This window comes from Capra hircus, chromosome 16 (genome assembly GCF_001704415.2).
Source record: "Capra hircus breed San Clemente chromosome 16, ASM170441v1, whole genome shotgun sequence".
Lineage (NCBI taxonomy): Eukaryota > Metazoa > Chordata > Mammalia > Artiodactyla > Bovidae > Capra > Capra hircus.
Window position 1 is genome coordinate 60,412,367 of NC_030823.1, and position 25,215 is coordinate 60,437,581.

Here is a 25,215-nt window from a genome sequence, read left to right on the forward strand (position 1 = left end):
GTTTTTCAAATATTTGTATAATAGCAGGTAACAAAAGTGTTGATAAACAGGTGAGTCACCATCTCTAATCACATAGTTCAAACATCTTTTGATTAAATCTTTCTTTTTGAGTAGAATAAGCTTACTTGAAATATTAGTGTTTCAAATTATGCTGCCATTAGTTATTTGCTAAAGAGGATTGCAAGATTTTTTTTTCTAGGATTTGTTTGCTTAGTATCATGGACTTTCAAAAATTCAGTTCTTGATAGATTCAGAAATTAGAAAGTGAATTGATTTAGAGATCACCGAAATTGAAATTGTAAAAACCCTGTTATTGTAATTGTAATTTAATTGTAATTGTAATAACCGTGTTGGGCAAGACATGTAGCCTTTCTGTGCCACAGTTCTCTATCTTTAAACTGGAAATGATAATACGTTTTACTTTTGGAGGATCATGTGAAATGAAATGAATCAATAATTGGAAAACAGGACAGGAGGTTTAATAATAGTTACTACACATAGTAAGTGTTAGCCATTATTACATATCTATACTTAGTGGTTTAAGGCTAACTGTTGAGCAGCATCTTGATTCGTTTACTGTTGACACAATTGGGGGAAGGGGTCAGTGAAACTGTAACTAGGAAAAGACAACTTAGACTGTTTATTCAATTATTGAACAAATGGAAGTTGAAAGAATTTTACATTTTTAAAAAAGGCTATGGGAGTATCAGACCACCTGACCTGCTTCTTGAGAAATCTGTATGTAGGTCAGGAAGCAACAGTTAGAACTGGACATGGAACAACAGACTGGTTCCAAACAGGAAAAGGAGTACGTCAAGGCTGTATATTGTCACCCTGCTTATTTAACTTCTATGCAGAGTACATCATGAGAAACGCTGGGCTGGATGAAGCACAAGTTAAAATCAAGATTGCCGGGAGAAATATCAATAACCTCAGATATGCAAATGACACCACCCTTATGGCAGAAAGTGAAGAGGAACTAAAGAACCTCTTGATGAAAGTGAAAGGAGAGTGAAAAAGCTGGCTTAAAGCTCAACATTCAGAAAACGAAGATCATGGCATCTGGTCCCATCACTTCATGGGAAATAGATGGGGAAACTGGCTGACTTTATTTTTCTGGGCTCCAAAATCACTGCAGATGGTGAATGCAGCCATGAAATTAAAAGATGCTTACTCCTTGGAAGGAAAGTTATGATCAACCTAGACAGCATATTAAAAAGCAGAGACATTACTTTGTCAACAAAGGTCCGTCTAGTCAAGGCTATGATTTTTCCAGTAGTCATGTATGGATGTTGGACTATAAAGAAAGCTGAGCACCAAAGAATTGATGCTTTGAACTGTGGTGTTGGAGAAGACTCTTGAGAGTCCCTTGGACTGCAAGGAGATCCAACCAGTCCATCCTCAAGGAAATCAGTCCTGAACATTCATTGGAAGGACTGATGCTGAAGCTGAAACTCCAATACTTTTGTTATCTGATGCAAAGAACTGACTCATTTGAAAAGACCCTGATGCTGGGAAAGATTGAAGGCAGAAGGGGACGACAGAGGGTGAGATGGTTAGATGGCATCACCGACTCAATGGACATGAGTTTGGGTGGACTCCAGGAGTTGGTGATGGACAGGGAAGCCTGGCGTGCTGTGGTTCATGGGGTCGAAAAGAGTTGGACATGACTGAGCGACTGAACTGAACTATTTCATAGAACATAAAGTTTGTTACTACTTACTGATGGTTATTGATGAAAGAAAAAAAGATTATACATTTTTGAAAGATTCTTTGGTTTTTGGTAGAGGTGAAAAACTGGGAAGAAAATTGGTCACTTTTTCCTTTTTCTTTTGCATTTTTGTTGTAAGCCTTATATTAAAATTTCTGAATTGATTTGTAAGCATTATATATTAGAGAAGAAAGTATTTTAGGGAAGGAAATTACTGTCAAGTGCAGAATTTTGGCATTCCTTCTTGACCTTGTTATTGAATATGATAGGTTTTGTGTTAGGAAAACTTATGAGGCCATTGTTTAACTAACTTTATGTTTAAAAAATTTAAACAACATGAAATCAATAATCAATAATAATTAAATGTGTATTTTGTGAACTTGCCTTGTTAAACACAGAATCTGCTAAAGTATCATCCCCCTTCCAAGTTGCTTAATTGCAAACATACACAATATTTTAGTAGTTAGATCTTTTTTCTCATTAGTATTTGAAATTAAATAAAAATATTATTGATAAAATAATACTATTAAACTTTTGTTTTGGCCGTGCCATGCAGCATGCGGGACCTTAGTTCCCCATTCAGGGATCAAACCCGTGCCTCCTGCCTTGGGAATACAGAGTCTTAACCACTGGACTGCTAGGGAAGTTCCTATTAGACATTTTTAAATGTATCACTTTTCTTTGCTTAGCACAGTGATTTATGTAGGTGGTTTAATATTTATGCTTTAAATAACAGAAGTTGGATGGCTAGCCAGATATAGAGGTTGAAGGAGGGAAGAATTTAATACAATGGTTTAAACGTAAGGAAAGTGGTAAGAATTTAATACAACGGTTTAAACGTAAGGAAAATGGTAGAGACTAGCTAATTTAGGAGGTGGTAAATTCATGCTGATTTCATTTGTGAAATATCTATATGTAGCGATAACTACTAGCTGGAATTTGAAAAATTGTATCAAAAGATAAGACATTATAGTTGAGTTAAAGAATTAAATCACTAGTGGAAAGTATGTAACACAGAAAAATAGAGACAGAGGAAATCTTGGAAAATAAGTTGTCTTAGGAGTTAAGGATCTGAAGGGTAAATGGACTGTCAGCAGTGACATGCTTTGTAGACAGGTTAATGAGAATGGGGATTAAGGTAGGCCTTTGGATATGACAAAATTCTGAACACAGATTTTCTTCTGCTAACTTTATTCCAAGTTTGAAGAGGTTAAAAGTCATTTAGACAGCATATCTGAACTTTTCGTTTGAGCAATTTGTCTATTAACATGAGTGATGAAAATGGGATGGAACCTTTAGGAATGAGTAGGATGAAGTAAAAAATTCTTTGAAAGATGTGTGGGGTCCATTCATCTTGAAGGTAATAGAGAAGATAGCTTTAGTTTTATCTAAATTTTTTGCTTTAATTGCATTTCCCTCATTTATTGGCTGTGGACTTTTAAAAGTTATTTTGTTTCTCTGAACCTCAATTTTCTTGGTGCAAAATGAGGATAATATTTACCTTTCAAGATTATTATGAGAATTAGATATAATAATCTATGAAAGGGCTTCCCAGGTGGCATAGTGGTAAAGAATCTGCCTGCCAAGCAGGAGACATGGGTTTAATCCTTGGGTCAGGAGGATCCCCTGGAGAAGAAAATGGCAGCCCACTGAGGTATCCTTAGCAGGGCGATCCCATAGACAGAAGAGCCTGGTAGGCTGCAGTCCATGGGATCGCAAAGAGTCAGACATGACTTAGTGACTAAATAGCAACAGTATATGAAAGTGCCAGCAAGGGCCTGATCTATAGAAGATACTTTTCAATAATGTATAGCTATTAATTTCTATCATCATTAAAAATAAGCCATAAGAGTAACTTTTTATTCATTTATTCAGCAGATATTTATTTTAGAGTGTTGGTACTCAATCTTTTAGTAATACCAATACCCTCTTTCCATGTCATGAAATTTCTTGGAAACTAAATGATGATAGCTGGTAGTATTGAAATTGGAGCTGTGAACTGGTCTGACACTCATGGATTAGAAACCATTTTTATGAAGTGTATAGGTGTATTGCAGAACCTTTGGGCTCCTTTTTTGTTTTCTTTCAGATAAACTAGCAAACTGTTACTAAGAACAGAGTGGGAATTTTATGTTGCCATACTATTATATTTGGACAAAATTCAATATGTTTTATCAACCTGTGTAAACCTTATATATTAAAGAGGACTGGAAGTCAAACACACTAGGAACTTTTCTTGTGGCTAGTAAATGAAAGAGGTTTGAATTTCGTGTGGAAATTAACAAAAATAATGAAAATTCGGACAAAAGAAATGACTTTGCATTTTGGTATTTCATGAAACTAGAAATGCTATAAAATAATTAAATAAAATAACATAGTTAACACTTTAAAAATTAACTGATGTGCTGATTTTGGATATTTAGGCTTTATGTTACAAAGTCTGTGCAGTTTACAAACATATTTTGACTTTTACTGTGCTAGATGCTATGGCCCATAAGAACTGAAGTGAGATTACTCTCTGCCCTTAGAGAATTTACAACTGTTACCACAGTAAATGTAAGAATGAGCCATATAGGTTTAATTAGTTATAAAAGAATATTTGTTATCAGCTGCATGTTATTGTCAGAACAGGATCCTTAGGTAAGGAAGATACTGATTTAATCTGTCAGATTTATTCTGTCCCAGCCCAGAAATGCAGCTATATGATTTCTCAAGGGCATTCAGTGTAAGTTAAATTACAGTATTGGTGGCTGTGACTTACGGGAATGCAGTTTTGCTTGTTATTGCTAAATAAATCACTTCTTGAAATTGTCATAGTCTTCCTTTCCATAGTTTTTGTATCTTTATGGAAGTATAAATTTTAGGTACTTTGATTAAGACAAGCCAAAGGTGTTGGTTATGATCTAATAACATTACATTCTGTGATATAAAAATATTTTTCAAGTATAGCCTCATGTATTAATTATCTGTTGCTCTGTAACAAACTACCTAAAACTATTGAAACAATAAGAAACATTTATTATCTTTCTGTGTGTAAAGAGTTTGGAAGCAGCTTAACTGGGTGATTCTGGCTCAGGATATTTTGTGAGGTTGTGGTCAAGATGTCAGTCAGGGCTGCAGTCATCTCAAGGCTTGCCAGGGACTGGATCCGATTCTAGAATAGCTCACTCAAATGGTTCACAAATTTGTGCTGGCTTTTTTTTAGGAGGCCTCAGTTCCTTACCACTTGGATCTCTCCATAGGGGTGCTTCAGTTTCTTCATGACTGGCTTTTTCTTTTTTTAAAAAAAATTTTATTTATTTATTTATTTGGCTTCTCTGGGTTATGGCACACAGGATCTTCAATCTTCACTGTGGCATGTGGGATCTAGTTCCCTGACCAGGAATTGAACCCGGGCCCCTGCACTGGGAGCTCAGAGTCTTAGCCACTGGACCACCAGGGAAATCCCATGACTGGCTTTTTCTAGAGTGGGGAATCGAAGAAAGAGCAAGATGAGTGCCGCAGTGCCTTTCCTGACCTCACCTTGGAAGTAGTGTTCTGTCTTTTATGCAGTATTCTGTTGGCTGTACGCGCGTGCATGCATGCTCAGTCGTGTCAGTCATGTCCAACTCTTTGTGACCCCATGGACTGTAGCCCACCAGGCTCCTCGGTCCATGGGGACCCTCCAGGCAAGAATACTGGAGTGGGTAGCTGTTCCCTTTTCCAGGGGATCTTCCCGACCCGGGGATCAAATCTGCAGCTCCCATGGCTCCTGCATTGCAGGCAGATTCTTTCCCGCTGAGCCAATGGAGAAGCCCCATTGGCTATACAGGTCAGTCCTACTTAGTATGGAAGGGGATTGCACAAGAGTGTTACTACCAGGAGTTAGGAATGATTGGAGCCTTATTTCAGAGGCTAGTTACTGCATCTGACATAAAAATCTAATGATTTAGAAAAGTGTTGGAAATAAAAAGAAGAGTATCAGAAAATTGAGAGGCCAAAATTAGAGGTAAATTTTAGAAAATAACATTTCACTCCAAATAATGGGTAACATGTCTTTTTCTCAAAGAAACATGGATTAAAGAATGAGCAGTAAGAGTCCATTGAAATAGTTTAGGTGAGAGGATGGGAGAGAGTGAAGTAAAAGAGGTTGAGGTGGTGGCATTGACTGAATCAGATCACTAAACTTAGGAGTGCAAAGGAGGAGAATAAAAAAATGTTAACCTCCTAGGACAGGGATTTTTGTTTTCCTCATGGTGTATCCCAGGTGCCTAAAACAGGCCTGGCATGTAGCAGAGACACAAGTATTTATTGAAGGAGTGAGACAATAACTAAGATTGTTAATCTGTGTGATGTGGTTACTGGCAGTGACATTAACAGAAATAAAGACATGGAAAGTGTAGACTTTGGGAAGAAAATGAATTTTAGACATTTTGTATATGTGTTAGCAGACATGTGACTGAGGATTTAGATTAGGGAGATACCCACATAGAAATAGTAAAAACCATGTCAGTGGATATTGCAGTATGTTAGGGAGGAAATGTATAAATACAGATGTAACAGGACATACTCCAAGTTGGCTCTTCCTATTATAAATTACATATATTTTATAATTTAGCAAATTCATTAACAATTTAATGTTGTGACAACTTCTGTATATTGAATTGCCTTTTACTGATGGTGCTTAGTTGTTAAGTCATGTCTAACTCTTTGCAACCCCATAGATGGGATTTTCCAGGCAAGAATACTGGAGTGGTTGCCATTTTCTTCTCCAGTTTGCTGATGGGATACATTTAAATTCCATGAAAATTGAGTCATGCGTAATGCTTCTAATATACTATAGGTGTCTAATATACTATAGGATTGTTAAGCATATATGAGAATACTTTATTTTTAAATTTTATTATATTAGATTATAAAGATTTGTATTTTTTTTTAACTTTACAGATTAGTTCTATCATCGAAAACAGAGCTAGGTTAGTTTATTTCTATTTGGGGATAGAAATAAAGGTAAATTAGATAGTCATTCTTTGTACAGGACTCTTGAGAATCCCCAGTGCCCTCTTCTAAGGTTTATAATTTGATTTATAGAACTGTTCTTAGCACTTTAGTATCAGGAAAATATGACTGATTTCTGGATAGTGAGACAAACCAGGTCAAATGTAACTGACTTGCACATTATTCACAGACTACTCAGTATTTCTGGTGAAAAAATTAAAAGGGGAATATAGAGGATTTCCTGGTAGTTGAGTGGTTAAGAATCCACCTTCCAATGCAGGGGACATGGGTTCAATCCCTGGTCGGGGAACTAAAATCCCATATGCCACTGGGCAGCTAAGCCTACATGCTGCAATGAAGAGCCTCTGTGGCCATAAATAAGTGATAAAAAGAAAGGGAATACAAAAAGAAGATAAGAGATAATTGGAGAGCGTTTCTGGGGTGTGTAGATCAGGCATAGTGTACATATTTTTAAATATACATCAAAATTATAGTCAGTGCCATTTGAAAAAATCTTATGTAAATTTTATTGAATTATTAAGCTCTGTTAACAGGGATAATGCTTCCTTTAAAGGTTTATAACAAATATTCCTTGCCCTTTCTCTTCAAATGCCTGTGTTTATTTTATTGTTCATTAATCCAGTAATTAGATTGCAGTGTGCTTGCTTTGGATGTTGAAGCATATGAGAAAAATATAAATTAGATATTTTGTTAATGAAGATGATAATATTTATGGCATGTCATGTGCGAGGCTAATAGCAAGTTGACACAGTAGGAATCTTTCTACCCTGAATACTCATTGAAAGGACTGATGCTGAAGCTGATGCTCCAATACTTTGGCCACCTGATGTGAAGAGCCAGCTCATTAGAAAAGACCCTTTGCCAGGATTGAAGGCGGGAAGAGAAGGGGATGACAGAGGAAGAGATGGTTGAGTGGCATCACCGATTCAATGGACCTGAACTTGGGCAAACTCTGGGAGATGGTGAGGAAACCTGGCGTGCTGCAGTCCATGGTGTTGCAAAGAGTCAGACATGACTGGAGACTGAACAACAACAACAAGGAGTCTTTCTAGCTTCTGATCCTTGTTCTATGAAATGGTCTGTGAAACCCATGTGTTTGGAAAGGAGATCAGAAGTGATCTTTGTTGTTTAGTTGCTAAGTCATGTCCAACTCTTTTGCGACCCCATGGACTGTAGCCCACCAAGCTCCTCTTTCCATGGGATTCCCCAGATAAGAATACTGGAGTGGGTTGCCATTTCCCTTCTCCAGGGGATATTCCCAACTCAGGGATCGAGCCCATGTCTCCTGCATTGGCAAGTAGATTCTTGACCACTAAGCCATCAGGGAAGTCCAGTGATGATCTACTGTGGGTTATTAAAAATTAACAACGTAAGAAGCTTGTATTGGCAGTATTATTGAACTATACCCTATTTTGTACAGTAGATATATTGTGGAAGGTTTAAGCAATAAAATTAGGAGTCCTTGTTGTTTAAAGTGTACATATGTCAATCCTAATCTCCCAATTTGTCTGGCCCTCCTCTTCTCCTCCCCACGCCCCTCACCCCGTGTCCATATGTCTGTTCTCATATATACTGCCGTGTGTAAGATGGGTAGCTAGTGAGAACCTGCTGTATGGTACAGGAAGCTCACCTTGGTGTTCTGTGATGATGTAAATGGGAGGGATGGGATGGTGGGGCAGGAGGGAGGTCCTTGAGGGAGGGGATATATGTGTACATATAGCTGATTCACTTCAGTGCAGCAGAAACTAACACAACATTGTAAAACAATTATACTCCAGTAAAACAAAATAAAAATAAAATATGTGCAGGAAAAAATACAGTGTATATAGATTGAGACTGCATATGTTTTCTTAGGAATCTGTAGGTTTCTTATAAGAATTAAAAACTCTGTGTACTCACGTCAGCAATCATCAGAAAATATAATAGGAGCATATTCTAAATCATCCAGTTGACCATCTTATGACCTAGATGCCAGGAGACGGCAGTGTCTCTGTTTATGCTTGTTTGGTCATGTTGGCTCCAAGTAGTGTTATACTACTTTGTGAAGAGTTAATTAAAAACTGAGGCATTTCTAATACGTAAATGATGTAGTCATGTCCAGCAGATGGATGGCTAAATGGTGCGATAGCCCACTGTATAACATAAGGTTTGTGGTAGTTTACATTCTGTTAGCTAACATTTTTTGAGCATCTTCTGTGTTCCAGGCACTGATCAAAATACTCCTCATGTACAATAATATATATGATATTATTCAGTAATAATAATGAACCATAATTAATGTAAGGATTTGTGTTTTAAGTTTTTAATTTGTACAGTAGACTTGTGAGGTATGTGAAATTACTAGTCCTGTTTTACAGATGAGGGTACTGAAGTATAGAGAAGTTAATTTTTATGGTTACATAGCTAATAAGTGGTGGAATTGGTTTTCATACATATTACCTGACTGCATAGCCTCTAGCCACTGACTACTGCCTCCTGATAGATAGCTGACTATACTGCCTCATGGTAGATCCCCATCTGACACAGTCATCTGGGGATTCCAAACTCAGAATAGGCAAAATGGCATTGTATTCATGTTACCAATTCAGATTTCAATTCAGCAAACATCTTTTTTCCTGTCACGTTAATGTTGTTGGTTTAATAATACTGGTTTTGTGATTGTGTTTGGATTTAATTTGTAAGATTTTACTGTCATATGTATTGTTACAAACACTAAGAGTTTTGTCCTAGTTTGTATATATTTCAATAATATTATGACAAAGATAATAACGTTATAACAAAAATTTCAATAACATTATAACATAAAGAAGGCCAAACACTGCAGAATTGATGCTTTTGAGCTGTGGTGTTGGAGAAGACTCTTGAGAGTCCCTTGGACTGCAAGGAGATCAAACCAGTCAATCCTAGAGGAAATCAATCCTGAATATTAATTAGAAAGACTGATGCTGAAGCGCCAATACTTTAGCCACCTGATGCAAAGAACCGACTCACTGGAAAAGACCTTGATGCTGGGAAAGATTGAAGGCAAGGGCAGAAGGGAATGGCAGAGGATGAGATAGTTGGATGGCATCACTGACTCAATGGATATGAATTTGAGCAAGCTCTGGGAGTTGGTGAAGCACAGGGAAAGCCTGGTGTGCTGCAGTCCTTGGGGTCGCACAGAGTCAGACATGACTGAATGGCTGAACAACATAACGAAAATAACTTCATACTCAGAGATTACAGTAGAGATGCTTATGTAAAGATTGCTTTGGATCTTTTTCTTTTGGCTGCACCACATAGCTTGTGGGATCTTAGTTTCCCAACCAGGAATCACACCTGTGCCCTTCTCAGTGGTCAGAGAAATCTTTTGTGATGCAAATGAATACATATTGATTTTAGTTATTATACAGATTCAGAATTTTGTATAATGTATTGGATTTCCTTCAACTAAAACAGCATGAATGAGGAAACTCAATTTTGTTGTTTTGTGTATTTGGATGCACTTCTCCTAACCCAGCTGAGTCATGTAATAGACAGTCATAGGTACTCTGTAGGATTTTCCCTGGGTGGTTTCCCAATTGGGGGTGTTCTCTAGTCACAGTCGGGGATGGTGTCCTATTTATAGGGTCCTCTAAAGTCTATTACTGTCAAAAACTTAGAGGGTCTCTTATTCAGAAGAAAACAGAAGTAGTAAGAAGCAAAAAGAATTGTCCTTGATTTTACTGAGAGTTGTCTTGATTTAAATGAAACTATGACTTAGTTTATAATCAAAATGAAGACTATCATAATCTTTCTCTTTATAAAATTTAATCTTTTTAAACCTTAATTTGGTAAACTTTCCTTTTGCAAATTTAATTCATTTGCATTACGTATGAGAGATTTTACTTACTGTGCTTTTTCAGTGTGCTAATAAGAAACCCTTTTGAATCAAGAGCTATGTATTGAGTCCTACTGCATACAAGCTTTTCTGCTAGTCATTGGTGGTTCATTTACTTACTGATAACATCATCTGATTTAGGTACATATGCCTATCATACTGAAGAAGTAGAAAAACTTCAGTCAGGTGTTTGAGTCTCTGATATTACCTGGTTCCATGGTGGTACATGAGTTTGAGCAAGATCTGGGAGTTGGTGATGGGCAGGGAAGCCTGGTGTGCCGCAGTCCATGGGGTCTCAGAGTTGGACATGACTGAGAAACTGAACAGAACTGATGGTAGTTTTATTTTCTGAAGTTTCTCTGGCTGGATATTTTTTTGTTTCTTTCCTCTTGTATTTTTCTACTTCTGGAAATTTATTCAACTCTAAGCAATGTACTCATTTATACTCTTAAAATATTCCATGGAAGAATTATAGCATAAGTACCACTGTAAAGTTTTATAGGACTTTTAATATATAATTCCAGTCTGTGACCTGAAATACTTTCTGATGTTTGATAAAATCTTCTGAGCTAATTTCTTTTTTAGACTGGAAATTAGTAGTTCCTGGGACATCTGAAATTATTTTAAAAAAGTGATTATATATACATTTTTCTTAAAAGAAGTTCTAGATCATTGTTTTAGTCACTTAGGGTTTTTGTATGTTGTCAGACTTGGTTAGGGGTTAGTCATGGAACTGACATACTGGTCACTAACTTAAAATAATGGTAAATCCATTTGGCAAAAATGTCATTTAACTGGACTAGGCTACCTTGGAGGTTTATTTCTTTTTGGGGGGTTTTTTTATGCTTGAATGCTGTAGGCCAGTGATTCTGGGGAGGTGTGATTTTTGTCCTCTGGGGCGTTTGGTAGTGTCTGGAGACATTTTTGGTCAGTTGTTGCTGGTATCTAGTGAATCTCTAGATACAAAACGGGGGAGGAAAAACCCCTCTAGATACAAAAAAACAAATAAAGAATTATCTAGCCCCAAATGTCAATTTTACTGAGGGTGAGGGATGCTGGAGGCCAGTTGGTGACTCACCAGTGGTGATTTTTTTTTTTTAAGTCTAGAGTGTTTATGATTTTTCATTCTTTTCCAAATTCCCTTAATTTTTAAAGTATATATATATATATTGGCCCTCATCTTAAAGATGGGACAGTACTGGATATGAAAGGATAGTATTTGGGTTTTAGCTTATTAAAGTTAATCAAAGTATTTCACTAAATTCTCGATTTGGGAACCTTTGTAGTCATTGTTTGGATATTGAAAAAGAAGTAATTATTCAGCTGAAAATGCTTTTACTGTGATGGTTACTCATGATTTTATATATTTCTTTTCTTACTTTCTAATAGGCTTTTAAGGATATGCTGTATTCAGCTCAGGACCAGGCACCTTCTGTGGAAGGTAAGATGTGTTAATCCCTACATTTAACCACAAAGAAGAGATATTTTAAACTGAATAGTATAAAACTAATATAACTTACCCTACTATACAGATCTTTTTTGGCTTTTATAGTATATATTATGATTACTTTATGTTTCAGTGAAATTTTTATTGTTTAGCTCACATTTACTTTATGATGGATCTCTTATGTCCGTACATCACCTTAGCATTGTGAACCATAGATACTGGTTTAAAGTTCTTAAGTGCCATGCTCCCTCCCCCCAGCAGTGTGTTCTTATATCTGTTTCTCTTATCTATTCATCCATCCATCCATCATTCAGTGAATCCTTAGTTCATAACTAGTCTGGGCAACAAAGCTTTTTGTTTCTATTTATGTCATGTCTTTAGACTGAGACTAGTGAAACAAGATATATCCACTCTGTGTGTGTGTGTACATGGATATAAGCATGTATATGTTATGCATGTGCACAGCGTGGCAGTCGTAAAGTGACTGACCTAAGCATAGTGGTTATCTTTCTAATTATCTTTATTGATCCTTCCTTTTCTGTTACCTCAGCTTCTGCTCACCAGTTCACTCTTTATGGGTTTAACGATTGATAGGTTTGAGGAGTTGTAAGTTAAAGCTGTAGTTCTTATGTCAGTAAATAACTAGGAGCTAATTCGACAACTATTTGAGGGAGTGTTTCTTCTGAGGCTGGATATTCTTTTAAAATTTTGTGTCATATTTCTATGAGAGATGAATATGAAGTTGTTTATTAAAACTATAGATCTGTAATTAAAAATCTCATTGTCTTTAATGACATAGACATGTATATCTTTCTAACCATTCTGAATTCAAAGTGTGCTTCCTTCAGAATCTCAAAATCTTTACCAGGATATTGGCACCTGGGTATTAGTTTTATAATACATCACTAAATTTTGGATTATATTTAATACATTTAATATAATTAATGTGTTCTCTAATATTTAACTGAAGACAAATACTTATTCTTATTGGGTTATTATCTTTTATGTGTCTTGAAGAGTACCACCTCAAAAGATTTTAAGAATGTGAGAAAAATGAAATTATGTGGCAGTTAAGCTGATTTCTTGACCCTGTGTAACTTGCTTTGATAGTGGTTCTTTTAACTTTATTCTAATTGGGCTACTTCTCCTTAATTTTTTCTTTCTTTTTTTAAGTTTTACCATCTGGTTTGTAACAAAGATATTCTGAAGTGTGTTGAAAGTTATAATGTTCTTTATTCATCCCTCCATGCTAGGTCATGTTGCTAGTAAATCTCATATACCGTCAGCTGTTTTTGGAGGAAAAACTAAATTCTGTCAAAGTATGCTAAAATGACAAATATTTATGGTTAATAGCTTTTTATCTCATTGCCAGAGACATGAACTTCATTGGACCCTGTTATAAAGGGAGTATTGTAGGCTGATTATGCACATGTATGTGCTGTCTTCATAAGGGAAATATTTTGAGCTTATTCATACTTTCAATTCTCAGATAAAGACTAAAGTCATGTAGTTTTTATTTTCTTAACAGGAATTTTTCTCTTTAGACACAGTAAAGAATTGAAGGTATTGGAAAGTTGTTTAAGGAAACATTATCTTATATAGTATTGAGGTTAGAAAATGTTATTAAAGGGACTCAATTATGTCTCTCATTTGCATTGTGATACTGTATTAATTTATTCTGTTTTATACAGTGTTTAAATTATAATCATTTCTGTTAATCCTTTATTCTTGCTACTGAGATCATATTTCTAGATTTTTATTTAGTAGTTATCTGTAAAGTAATGCATCATCAACAGATTTATCACAGATAAATCTGTGATAGGGCTTTCAACTTTTAACATTTTTCTCAGACCAAATAAAATAGGATATGGGGAGTGGAACTCAGGCACTGATAGTTTTACTGTCTCTCTAGGTAATTCTAATATATAGCCAAAGTCAAGAACCCTTGCCATAAATAATCTTAAAGACTTTTAGATCAGTATTGTTAATGCTAAGTTTTTTTAGGTAATAACTAGCCAGTAGGTTAATTGATTTCATAAGTTCATTGATAGTTTGATTATTCTATTAGCATCTATAGGATGTTTATTTTTTAAATGTTTATTGCATTGAGTTGAGTATAAGTAATAGCTGTACTGATTATTTACATATATTAAATGTTATAACTTAATGTTGTTATTACTTAAGATGAGTCATAGTGCAATAAGTGGCGTATTCATATTTTCACAGTACTTTTGTTTAAGATGGAATGGGTTTCTAATTATAGTGAAAGAAAAATAACTTGAAATGGATTCTTAAAGAGTGAAGTGGTTTATTTGATAGACGTATATTAGATAAAAGGCACAGTATATGAAAGCTTTTGTTGATAAGAACTTGATCACTATTTTTTATGCTAGTGGATCGTTTTCTTCTAATTTTTAGATAGTACTTTTATTCTAATATCACAGGTAAGTTGGCTTTTTTCCCATTTAAAAGTAAATCAACTAAACAAAATAATTTCAGTGTATTTAAAAAAAAGAAATGAAAGCGTGTTTACTTAAAGTTGCTTTTATTATTCAAATAAACATTCAGATTATTTTTCTTGGTTGTTTTGCTTTATTCATTCTTTGAGAGTTAATTTCGTGAATCGTTATACGTTGATTCGTGAAAAATAAAGTGTCTCTACTTTTATTTAAAACAATTGTTTTACAAAAAAACGACAAATAAATGTTTTGTGATTGTAACTAAGAGATTCTCATATTCTGAAGGAAAATATTTAAAATGCTAAAAGACTTATTCTTAGGTATTCCTTATTAATGCACATCTAATGTATTAATGTCATTGCCTACTCTTCAGTGTAATTTGTTAGTTTTGGTAGGCATTCACATTTGGAAATATGTGACCAAGAAGATGGCTTAAAATTCTTTGTTAAAACTTACACAGTGTAATGATTTTAAAATAAGGACATAATTAAGAATTTTACTGTTTATTTTATCTTTTTTCTGCAGGAAGAATTGTAGAACATATGTGACAATAGAATGAGGATTTATTTTACGTGGAGGGGCAGACACGCACTTAGGACCTTTAAATTCAACCTTTAATGCAGTAATGTTTTGAGGAGCTTTCAGAAATAGATGCTAAAACCCTTTAAACTATATTGTGCTTTTTATAATTCCTGCTGTCAATGAGGTATTTGGGACAGATTAAATTAAGCTGCAAACGGAAAGTCCCAACATCAGTAGTATCTTAATAATCAGGATTGTTTTGAGGCAAGACAGTTTATTATGGATATGACAACAGAACTTCTAATTGTGGTACCCATTTGACATAATCAGATTTTGTCAAATTTTTTGTGTTGGCCACAAAATTTTTGGTCACCCAGTTCTTGGGTAAATAGTCACACCTGTTTTGGGGAAATTTCCTCCTTCAGGATAATTTTGATATACGTGACTTACTTCATATAATTTGTACACTAAATTTGTTTTGGTTTATACTGAGTTACTTTCAAGTAAAGCTTCAAACTGTATTTTACCATCATCTTTTTAAAATATAGTATGTTTGTTTAGAAGCATTAATGTTTTCCATTCTTGTAATGGAAAAATATGAGAATCTCACAGTCAGGCTATGTCACAGAATTAAAAGTCTACATTTCTAATTGAAAGGGACTTTAAAAGATCATTTTGCTTCATCGTCATTTTAGATTTATGCGATCTGAGACCATGTTAAGTTTGCATGACTCAGGAAGAACAATCAGGATTACTAATGCTATAGGTGACAACCAAAGGAGAATTCAAGAGATTAAACTTGTATTGAAACATAAAAATACTTTTTTATATTGACTTTATATTTTTATCCAAATGGTATCTTTGAATTCAAACATTTTTAATCAAGCATTTCCTTGAGTCTCTGTATTTTTAAAAGAAGCATCTGCTTTGAATAATACTGAACTATTTGACTTATCGGGCAGAAACTAATTGTCTTTCCAGAAATCTGTACTAAGTTTTTTTATTACTCCAAATAATTCCTAGAAGTATTGGGAAAGGTGTATAAAATTAGATAATATCATTAGATAGCAGTAGTTATAAAGGTTAGAATAAGGGGGAAATAAAGATAGAATTATAAGAGAAAGCTCCAGTAAATTTTTATTTATTTGTTTACGGCTGAGCTGGGTCTTCGTTGCTGTGCACAGGCTTTCTCGAGTGGCAAGTGGAGGCTACTCTCTAGTTTCAGAAAACGTGCTGCTCATTATGGTGGCTTCTCTTGTTGTAGAGCACAGACTCTAGAGCCAAGGGCTTCAGTGGTTGAGGCTTATGGTCCCTAGAGTCCTGGCTCAGTAGCTGTGGTTCACAGGCTTAGTTGCCCTGCAGCATGTGGAAGCTTCCTGGACCAGGGATTGAACCCATGCCCCCTTCATTGGCAGGGAGTTTCTTAACCACCTGTATCTCCCTGAACCACCAAAGAAGTCCTCCAGTAAATTTAATATATACAATAGATACCATAAAGATGTTGGAAGGAAAAGAACATCAGGTAAAATTAAGGAAATCTGAGTAAATTATGGACTTTAGTTAATAATGTATCATTATTGGCTCATTAATTCTGACAAATGTACCATACTCATCATGTAAGATGTTAATAACAGGGGAACCTGGAGAGTGGGGAGGGGCAGTAAATGTAACCCTCTGTACAACTTTTGTAACTTTTCTGTAAATATAAAACTATTCTAAAATGAAGAGTTTATTAAAAAAAATAAAAAGATGCTATAAGATTTATACAGTTGCCAGAAGCTAATTGTAAGTTCAACCCTGACTTTGCTGGAGTTCAGAAGGTAGAGGTGAGCATGATTAATTTCAGAATTAATTCATAAGGTAAATTTATACCAGTTCCTGAGAAAAAGATCAGTTTTTACTCAACATGAGATTTGAGAGAAGTTCTTCCTTCGGCTCTTCATGAAGAGTATTTTCTTTGGTGTGCTAGATTGTATCCCCAACAACTATTTTACAAAAAGCATGGCAGGAAGTTTCATGAGTCAGCCTCTTAGAATCCAAGGATATGATGTAAAAATTTATTACTCTGACCTAGAAGGCCCTAAATAATCTGATCCTGTGTCTGTAACCTCAGCTTCTGCCCTTTTCCCCCTTCTTTACTAGGTTTCAGTCCTATTGCCTTTTCTATATCTAAATCAGCCCAAGCTTGCTCTTACAATAATAGGGCCTTAGCTCTTGCTCTGTGTTGAGAATCACTAGATCATTTCATAGCTGTGTCCTTCAAGAGACCTTCTGAATGGTCAATCTTATTAGCCCCTCAGCACTTTTTTACATCACCCTATTTTATTTATTTATTTTTGCATACAATTCTTTGATATCTTGTGTTTTTTTTTCATTGATTTATTAGTTTTCTTGAGACAGTATATTAAAAGGTGCTTGCACCTTGGAAGAAAAGCTATGATCAGCCTAGACAGCAAATGAAAAAGCAGAGACATTATTTTGCCAACAAAGGTTTGTCTAGTCAAAGCTATGGTTTTTCCAGTAGTCATGTATGCATGTGAGAGTTGGACTATAAAGAAAGCTGAGCACATAAGAATTGATGCTTTTGAACTGTGGTGTTGGAGAAGACTCTTGAGACTCTCTTGGACTGAAAGGAGATCCAATCAGTCAATCCTAAAGCAAATCAGTCCTGAATATTCATTGGAAGGACTGATGCTGAAGCTGAAACTCCAAAACTTTGGCCACCTGATGTGAAGAACTGACTTATTGGAAAAGACTCTGTGCTGGGTAAAGATTGAGGGCAGGAGGAGAAGGGGACGACAGAGGATGAGATGGTTGGATGGTATCACCGACTTAATGGACATGAGTTTGAGTAAGCTTTGGGAATTAGTGGTGGACAGGCTCCAAAATCACTGCAGATGGTGACTGCAGCATAAATTAAAAGACGCTTACTCCTTGGAAGAAAAGTTATGACCAACTTAGATAGCATATTCAAAAGCAGAGGCATTACTTTGCCAACTAAGGTCCGTCTAGTCAAGGCTATGGTTTTTCCTGTGGTCATGTATGGATGTGAGAGTTGGACTGTGAAGAAAGCTGAGCACCGAAGAATTGATGCTTTTGAACTGTGGTGTTGGAGAAGACTCTTGAGAGTCCCTTGGACTGCAAGGAGATCCAACCAGTCCATTCTGAAGCTCACCCCTGGGATTTCTTTGGAAGGAATGATGCTAAAGCTGAAACTCCAGTACTTTGGCCACCTCATGAGAAGAGTTGACTCATTGGAAAAGACTCTGATGCTGGGAGGGATTGGGGGCAGGAGGAGAAGGGGATGACAGAGGATGAGATGGCTTGATGGCATCACTGACTCGATGGACGTGAGTCTGAGTGAACTCCGGGAGATGGTGATGGACAGGGAGGCCTGGTGTGCTGCGATTCATGGGGTCGCAAGGAGTCGAACATGACTGAGCGACTGAACTGAACTGAGGCAATAGAAGTCCCTTGAGACCAGAGGTTTTTACCTTTTTTTTTTTTTAATGTTTTATATCTAGTATCTAAAATAGGCACATACCTTACCTATTTACTGAGCACATTAATGAGTAGGAATAAATATGAATCCTTTCCCTCAGTATTCCTTAAAGCCAAAGTACCATTTATTTAAAAATTCATCTAGCTTGCGTCTTTGTTTTAAATTTTTAACTTCTTTTGGTCTTTAGATGCAGAATTTTGCCTGCTGGTTAGATGGCTAAGCATAGTTTGTTACTGTTTTATAATGCTGATTGTCATTTCATAAACTGTAGGCTGAGGTGACACACATAGCCTTTCTTTAAAACTGCAAGAGAAGCAGATGATGTGGCATTTTAGTTTATAAAGATTTTTTGGCATTGTGTTGTCTTGATACCAAGCACAGTTTCCTTTGATTGCTGAGATTTTTATAAGCCATTGGGTGGTTGTATATTTTTTGTAAGACACTAAACCACTTTTTGTTTTTATATGCTTCTTTTCAAAGATACATGAAATAGGCATAAATTTGAAAAACCATGTATGAATTGTTGAAGAATATTTTCCATGTATGTCTACTTTAATGGAATATGTGTTTTAGAGAATTTAAATTGAAATGGAAATACCTCAAAGTGCTTTGATTGTTTTCCTTTTGCATTTTACCTCTTCTGTTATAAAGTATTCCTTTTGATGGAGAGTGTATGGCTGATGGTAGCCTAGTATAACTCTGATTCAGTTAGCTCAATACAGCTCTCTGACTTTCTAAAATGGAATGAATAGTTAAGAGTGTAAGTCACTGACCACTGCTATACTAGCCTCTGCTTTTCTGCCATTTCTTTTTAGTTGCCCACCCGCTTTCCCAATCTTACGAACAGATTTTGTTGGATCGTTTTTTGCTTAGGTCTCCCTTGCTTATTCAACTTGATTAGCAGATGTGTTACAGTCTCCCTAAGCTCCTTAGAATTCAGCTGTTAGTGGCATTGAAGATGAAAGTATGCTTGTAAATAATTCATTCTGATTATACGCTTGAATGGACAGAGTCCACTTCAGGCATCTTCCACCTCACCTCTTTCCCTAAGTCTTTGTTGTTTTTAACAGATGTGAGGTTGCTTTTTAAGTTCAAGAGGATGGAAGACTAAATTGCATTTCTAAAATTCATGAAGTAGTTTTTGCATGTATAGGATTGCTGTCAAATCTATGCATTCATAGTACATTATTTACGTTGTTTATAATCTTGTGTCTCCCTTCCCCCAGTTTTTCATTTTGTTTTCCTATATCACTGTCTGTTTAAAATTTTTTTTTTCTGACCTAGAAATAAAGCCATCTGATATTTATGATAGGGAGAGCTATATCTAATTTGTTACATTTTCAGCTTGGTAGTAGCATGAGAGTATCTTTTAAAAGTTCCACTTTCCTGCTAGTGTTGTTTTGTTCAGTCATTTATTGTTGATGTTTAGAAGTCCTTCTGCTAGTAGTGGGTTCATATTGTATGAGAAGACTATATACCAGGGACGAGTAGAGAGTTTAATCCCAAAAATTAAATTCTAGACTTGTTTGTGACCACTGCAACCTTGTTTTGAAATAAATACAGATTGCTAAGAGTGGAAGTTGAGACGTGAGGCAAGCCAAAAAGATAATTGTCATCTCTCTAAGAATAATGTATTTTCTCTTCCCCATGAACTTCTTTTAGAAAGGATCAAAAGACCTGACTGATATTCAGAGACATGAGTTTTTTCTTTTGAAGGATGTGCCTAGTTCATGTTTACATTGGAAAAGGATTGCATATTCCCTTGTATTATGGAAATGACAAGTTCTAGATAAAAAATATTATTACCCTCAAAAATATACTTGTGTACTCTTTAAAGATGCCGCTGATCTTGAACTAGTTCACTAATAGGAAAGTGTGCTTCTGAATGATAAATAACATTGCTATTTGAGTTGACAAAATACTTCTCTTTCACAGAGAATTAAACATAATTTAAAGCTCACTGTTAGGATACAAGATGATGAAATAAATAGGTAGTAAAATTATGTGATGAAAATATGTATCAACTTTGAATAGCATACAAGTAAGAAGCTAGAAGAAATGAAAAAAAATGCTTTTAATCCTTTCTTTGTGATACTACAGAATATTTAAAATATTTTCAGTATTTAAAGTTTTCCTTTGCATATAAAGGTCAATAAGACACAAGGATACTGTGTCATTTGTCACACAGTGCTCTTTCTTTATTAATTGGTAAATTTGAGGAAAGGTCATAAAGTAGAGAAGGACTAATTACAAAACAGTAAGTCACGAAACAAAAATTCTGGAAATTATTGGTATCTACTCTGCATTGTATACAAAAGAATACTGTAACACATGAATGAATATGATGATTTCAGGTAGTATTTTCTAAACTAATATTGGAAAACTGGAACAATTGTTAAAGCTTTAAGTTGGCAGAACTTTCAGTTAAGGAAAGTTTTTCTTTATGCTCTTTTTTCTTTAGGTAGGACCACCTTACGTCTTGAGTGAAAGAATGCCAATGAGAAAGGTAGAAAGAATAGAAAGGTTTGATCAGAGAGTAGTTTTCCAGCACTGGGTTATATCATTGAATAAAAGAAACTGAAATTCCTGACCTCAAGGTAGAAAAGATGCTCTGAAAATCGTTTAGATTCTCCATAATGTTTAATTATTACAGTAATAAGAAGAAGGAATAAGGCATTCAGTGGTTGAAAGAGTAGATAATCCTCTTTTAGTTTTCTGTGTCTGCTCTAACAGTTTTTCACAAACTTGGTGGCTTAAAGTAAGAGACATTTGTTCTCTCTCAGTACTGGAGGCCACAGTGGGAAATCAAGATGTTGGCAGGGCTTCACTCCTGGAATTTTGGGGGGATGATCTATGTCTTCCAACCTCTGGTAGCTGACCAACCAGCTGAATTCTTTGGCTCGTGGCCACTTCACCCCAATCTGTACCTCTTCACTTTGCCTTCTTCTCCATCTGTTCTCTGTATCTAAGGACATTTTTCATTGGATTTAAGGCTTTCTGGGTAGTTCAGGATGATTTCATCTCATGATTTAATTTCATCACAGATTCCAGTGATTTGAGGTAGATATCTTTTGCCCATTAGTGAGAATGGTTGTGGTCGCTTTTGGCCTACCATATCCCTAAATCTGAATTTTAAAAAAATGCATTGTAGTTCATGTTGTATCTTCAAACTTTGTGCTAGAGCTAGAGGTACAACTGAGGCGTTTGTTTTCACAGTCTAATCTACCCATGTTGAAGGGACAGTCAAATGATGTTTAAAAAAAAAAAATTTAAGTAGATACACAGAAAGTAAAAAGTTGTCCAGTATATAGGCTTGACTGTATAAAATAGGACAGTTTACCTGCTTCTAACCAAACTATCCCTCTTTAGGATTTCTTTTATATTTCTGGTATCCTTCCTGAGGGAAGCAGAAAGGCAGACCTTGTCCTAGCATGCAGGGTAAATGTCCTCTCTTCCCTCCAAAATTTTTATTATGAAAGATTTGAAGATATACAGAAGTAGAGAGAATGTGTACAGAATCCCGTGTATCCATCACCCAGCTTCAGTTCTTATCAATTGCCTAATCTTGTTTTGTCCTCCATGATTATTTTGAAGCAGATTCCAGAAATTATATCATTTTTCCATAAATATTTCTTTTGTTTTAAGTGTACATTTAGAAAAGTATAGTTGATTTACAATGTTGTGTTAGTTTCAGGTGTACAGCAAAGTGATTCAGTTACAGTAAGTCCTGTGTTCTACAGTGGGTCCTTCTTAGTTACCTATTTTTTATATAGTAATATGTAAATGTTAATCCCAAACTCCTAATTTTAGCCCCCCTTTCACTGTTGGTAATCATATGTTTGTTTTGTAAGTCTGTAGATCTGTTTCTATTTGGTATATAAGTTCAGTTGTATCATTTTTTAGATTCCACATATAAATAATATCATGTTTGTCTTCCTCTAAATGATTTCACTTAGTATGTGAAGTCTTGGTCCATCCATGTTGCTTCAGATGGCATTGTTTTCGTTCTTTTTTATGGCTCAGAAATATTCTGTTGTGTGGAATCACACACTACGTCTTTATCTGTTCATCTGTTGATGGACATTTAGGTTGCTTCCACATCTTGGCTATTATAAATAATGCTGCTATGAACGTTGGGGTACATGTATCTTTTTGAATTATGGTTTTCTCTGGTATATTTCTAAAGGATGGTTCCTCTCCTAATTATCAAAATACAGTTATCACACATAAAAATATTATTAGTAGTTTCTTAATATTATTAAGAATATCAGATATTTGATACTATTAAGAACTTACTATTAATATATTTTAAAAGATAATTTAGTCTGACCAGAGACTCAGATAAGATCTATCATATGATTTATTGTATTTGGTTAACAAGTCTGTTAATTCTCCATCTACCAACAGTGGCACCATCCAAAACAGTAGCCACTAGCCACAAGTAGCTAGTAAAATTTACATTAGTTACAATTAAAATGAAATACTCTGATCTTCAGTAACACTACTTACATATCAAGTGCTCAGGAGCCACGTGAGGTTAGGGGCTACCATGCTGGACACCACAGAACATTTCACTCATTGAAGAATGCTTTATTGGTTCGAACTGGTATGTAGGTTTCTGACTCTCTTATTTTTCTTGCATTTTTCTTTTTAAAATGTTAATTATTATTATTATTTGGTGGAGCAAACTGATTTGTTTTTTTTTGGTCTCCCAGAGTCTGGATTTTACTGATTGTACTGCTGTGGTGTACCTTAACATGTTGTTTGTTCTCTGTATTTCTTGTAAATTTGTAGCTAAGTCTAGAGAGTTGATCTAATTCAAATTATTATGTGTGCATACTTTCTCCTAAGAACACTATATACATGCTTGTGTGTACCTCTTTTAGGAGGGGTATATAATATCAGATTTTTCTCTTTGTTATGTTACTAGCTATTGATAATCATTGCCTAGCCTTCAGTTCAGTTGCTCATTCGTGTCCTACTCTTTGCGACCCCATGAATCGCAGCACGCCAGGCCTCCCTGTCTATCACCATCTCCCGGAATTCACTCAGACTCACGTCCATCAAGTCTGTGATGCCATCCAGCCATCTCATCCTCTGTCGTCCCCTTCTCCTCCTGCCCCCAGCATCAGAGTCTTTTCCAATGACTCAACTCTTTGCATGAGGTGTCGAAAGTACTGGAGTTTCAGCTTTAGCATCATTCCTTCCAAAGAAATCCCAGGGTTGATCTCCTTCAGAATGGACTGGTTGGATCTCCTTGCAGTCCAAGGGACCCTCAAGAGTCTTCTCCAACACCACAGTTCAAACGCATCAATTCTTCGGCGCTCAGCTTTCTTCACAGTCCAACTCTCACATCCATACATGACCACAGGAAAAACCATAGCCTTGACTAGACTTGCCTAGCCTTAGATCCATGAATTTGTTAAGGTGTACACAGTGGTGATATTTTAATGCGCTTGTGTTTATTAGCCAGCATTCTCTAAAGAGAAACTTCCCTTTTCAAACTCTTTGGTTGCCCTTAGCTGCAGATTGTATAGGAAAGGTAGGATGATTGCCTAATTCTTTTATTTTATAGTTTTCAAAGCAATATTGGTGCTTTAACATTTTACAAAGATGATTAATGAGATGTTTCTTCTAAGTGTCTTAGTGACTTAATATGAGGGCAGGAGGAGAAGGGGACGACAGAGGATGAGATGGTTGGATGGCATCACTGACTCAATGGACATGGGTTTGGGTGGACTGCGGGAGTTGGTGATGGACAGGGAGGCCTGGCATGCTAGGTTCATGGGGTTGCAAAGAGTCGGACACGACTGAGTGACTGAACTGACTGACTGATGTTTGAATCTGTTTACTTAGTTATATTTTGTTCCAGTGTAGTTTCTATCTCTCTTGATGATCAGATTTTTAGCTTTGACCCAGTAGGAACCTTTTCAAATGATTTTCTTATTCCTTTTGATATGACCCTTATAATCTTTGATTGCTTCTTTTCTATCTGGTATGACAAAACTTTCCAGGCTCATCTGACATATTTCCAGTCTGGGACCTGGAATCAGCCATTTTGCCAAGGAGTCTTGATTCTTTCTGTGATAACCAGGGAGTCTTAATTCCTTTAGAAGCCAAATAACACCATTTCTTTCAAAGTATCATTGCTACTGAGTTATTCATTGTTTTAAACTTTCTTTTTCAGTGGGAAGAAATGCATACATACATACCCATAGATGCACAAATACATATATGTGTATATATATTATAAGAGAAAGTACCTCATTCATTAAAGCTTAGATTCTTAGTATACTTTAGACTTGAAAGTGTCTGCTCCAGCTTTGAAAAGGTGAACTGTGATGACTTTTAGGATTGAATAATAAATACCCTTGCCTGCTAACCATAAGTACAGCTCTTTGGGATTATAGTGTTGAGGGGTAGGGAATCTGCCTATACTGATTAAATTTTCATTTTCTTTATTGAAGGTTGAGAGGAGAAACATAGCTTAGCCTTACAAGATTGAGTGCCAGTTTGTGGCTTCTGATAAGAAATTGATCAGCTATGCTCTTGTTACAAAAGATGCAATCGGTTGAGATTGGAAAAGGAAATTGAATTTCTATTGGTGTGTTATCACATGCAGTTAATTTTGCATATACTCCCGAGGCACATGAATCTTATTTGAGGTTTAAATATCCATACTTTGAGTCAGGGCATTGCAAATTCAGTGTGATTAAA

At 35.6% G+C, this 25,215-nt stretch overlaps 1 protein-coding gene across 1 annotated transcript in view; it reads left to right on the top strand.

The window, feature by feature from the left end:
- Nucleotides 1-25,215, top strand: part of XPR1 (xenotropic and polytropic retrovirus receptor 1) — a 208,427-nt gene that overhangs the window by 13,013 nt on the left and 170,199 nt on the right. Inside the window, exon 2 of the mRNA XM_018060672.1 lies at nt 11,958-12,009. Coding sequence (XP_017916161.1) covers nt 11,958-12,009 — 52 coding nt within the window. The remainder of the gene's footprint in view (nt 1-11,957; nt 12,010-25,215) is intronic.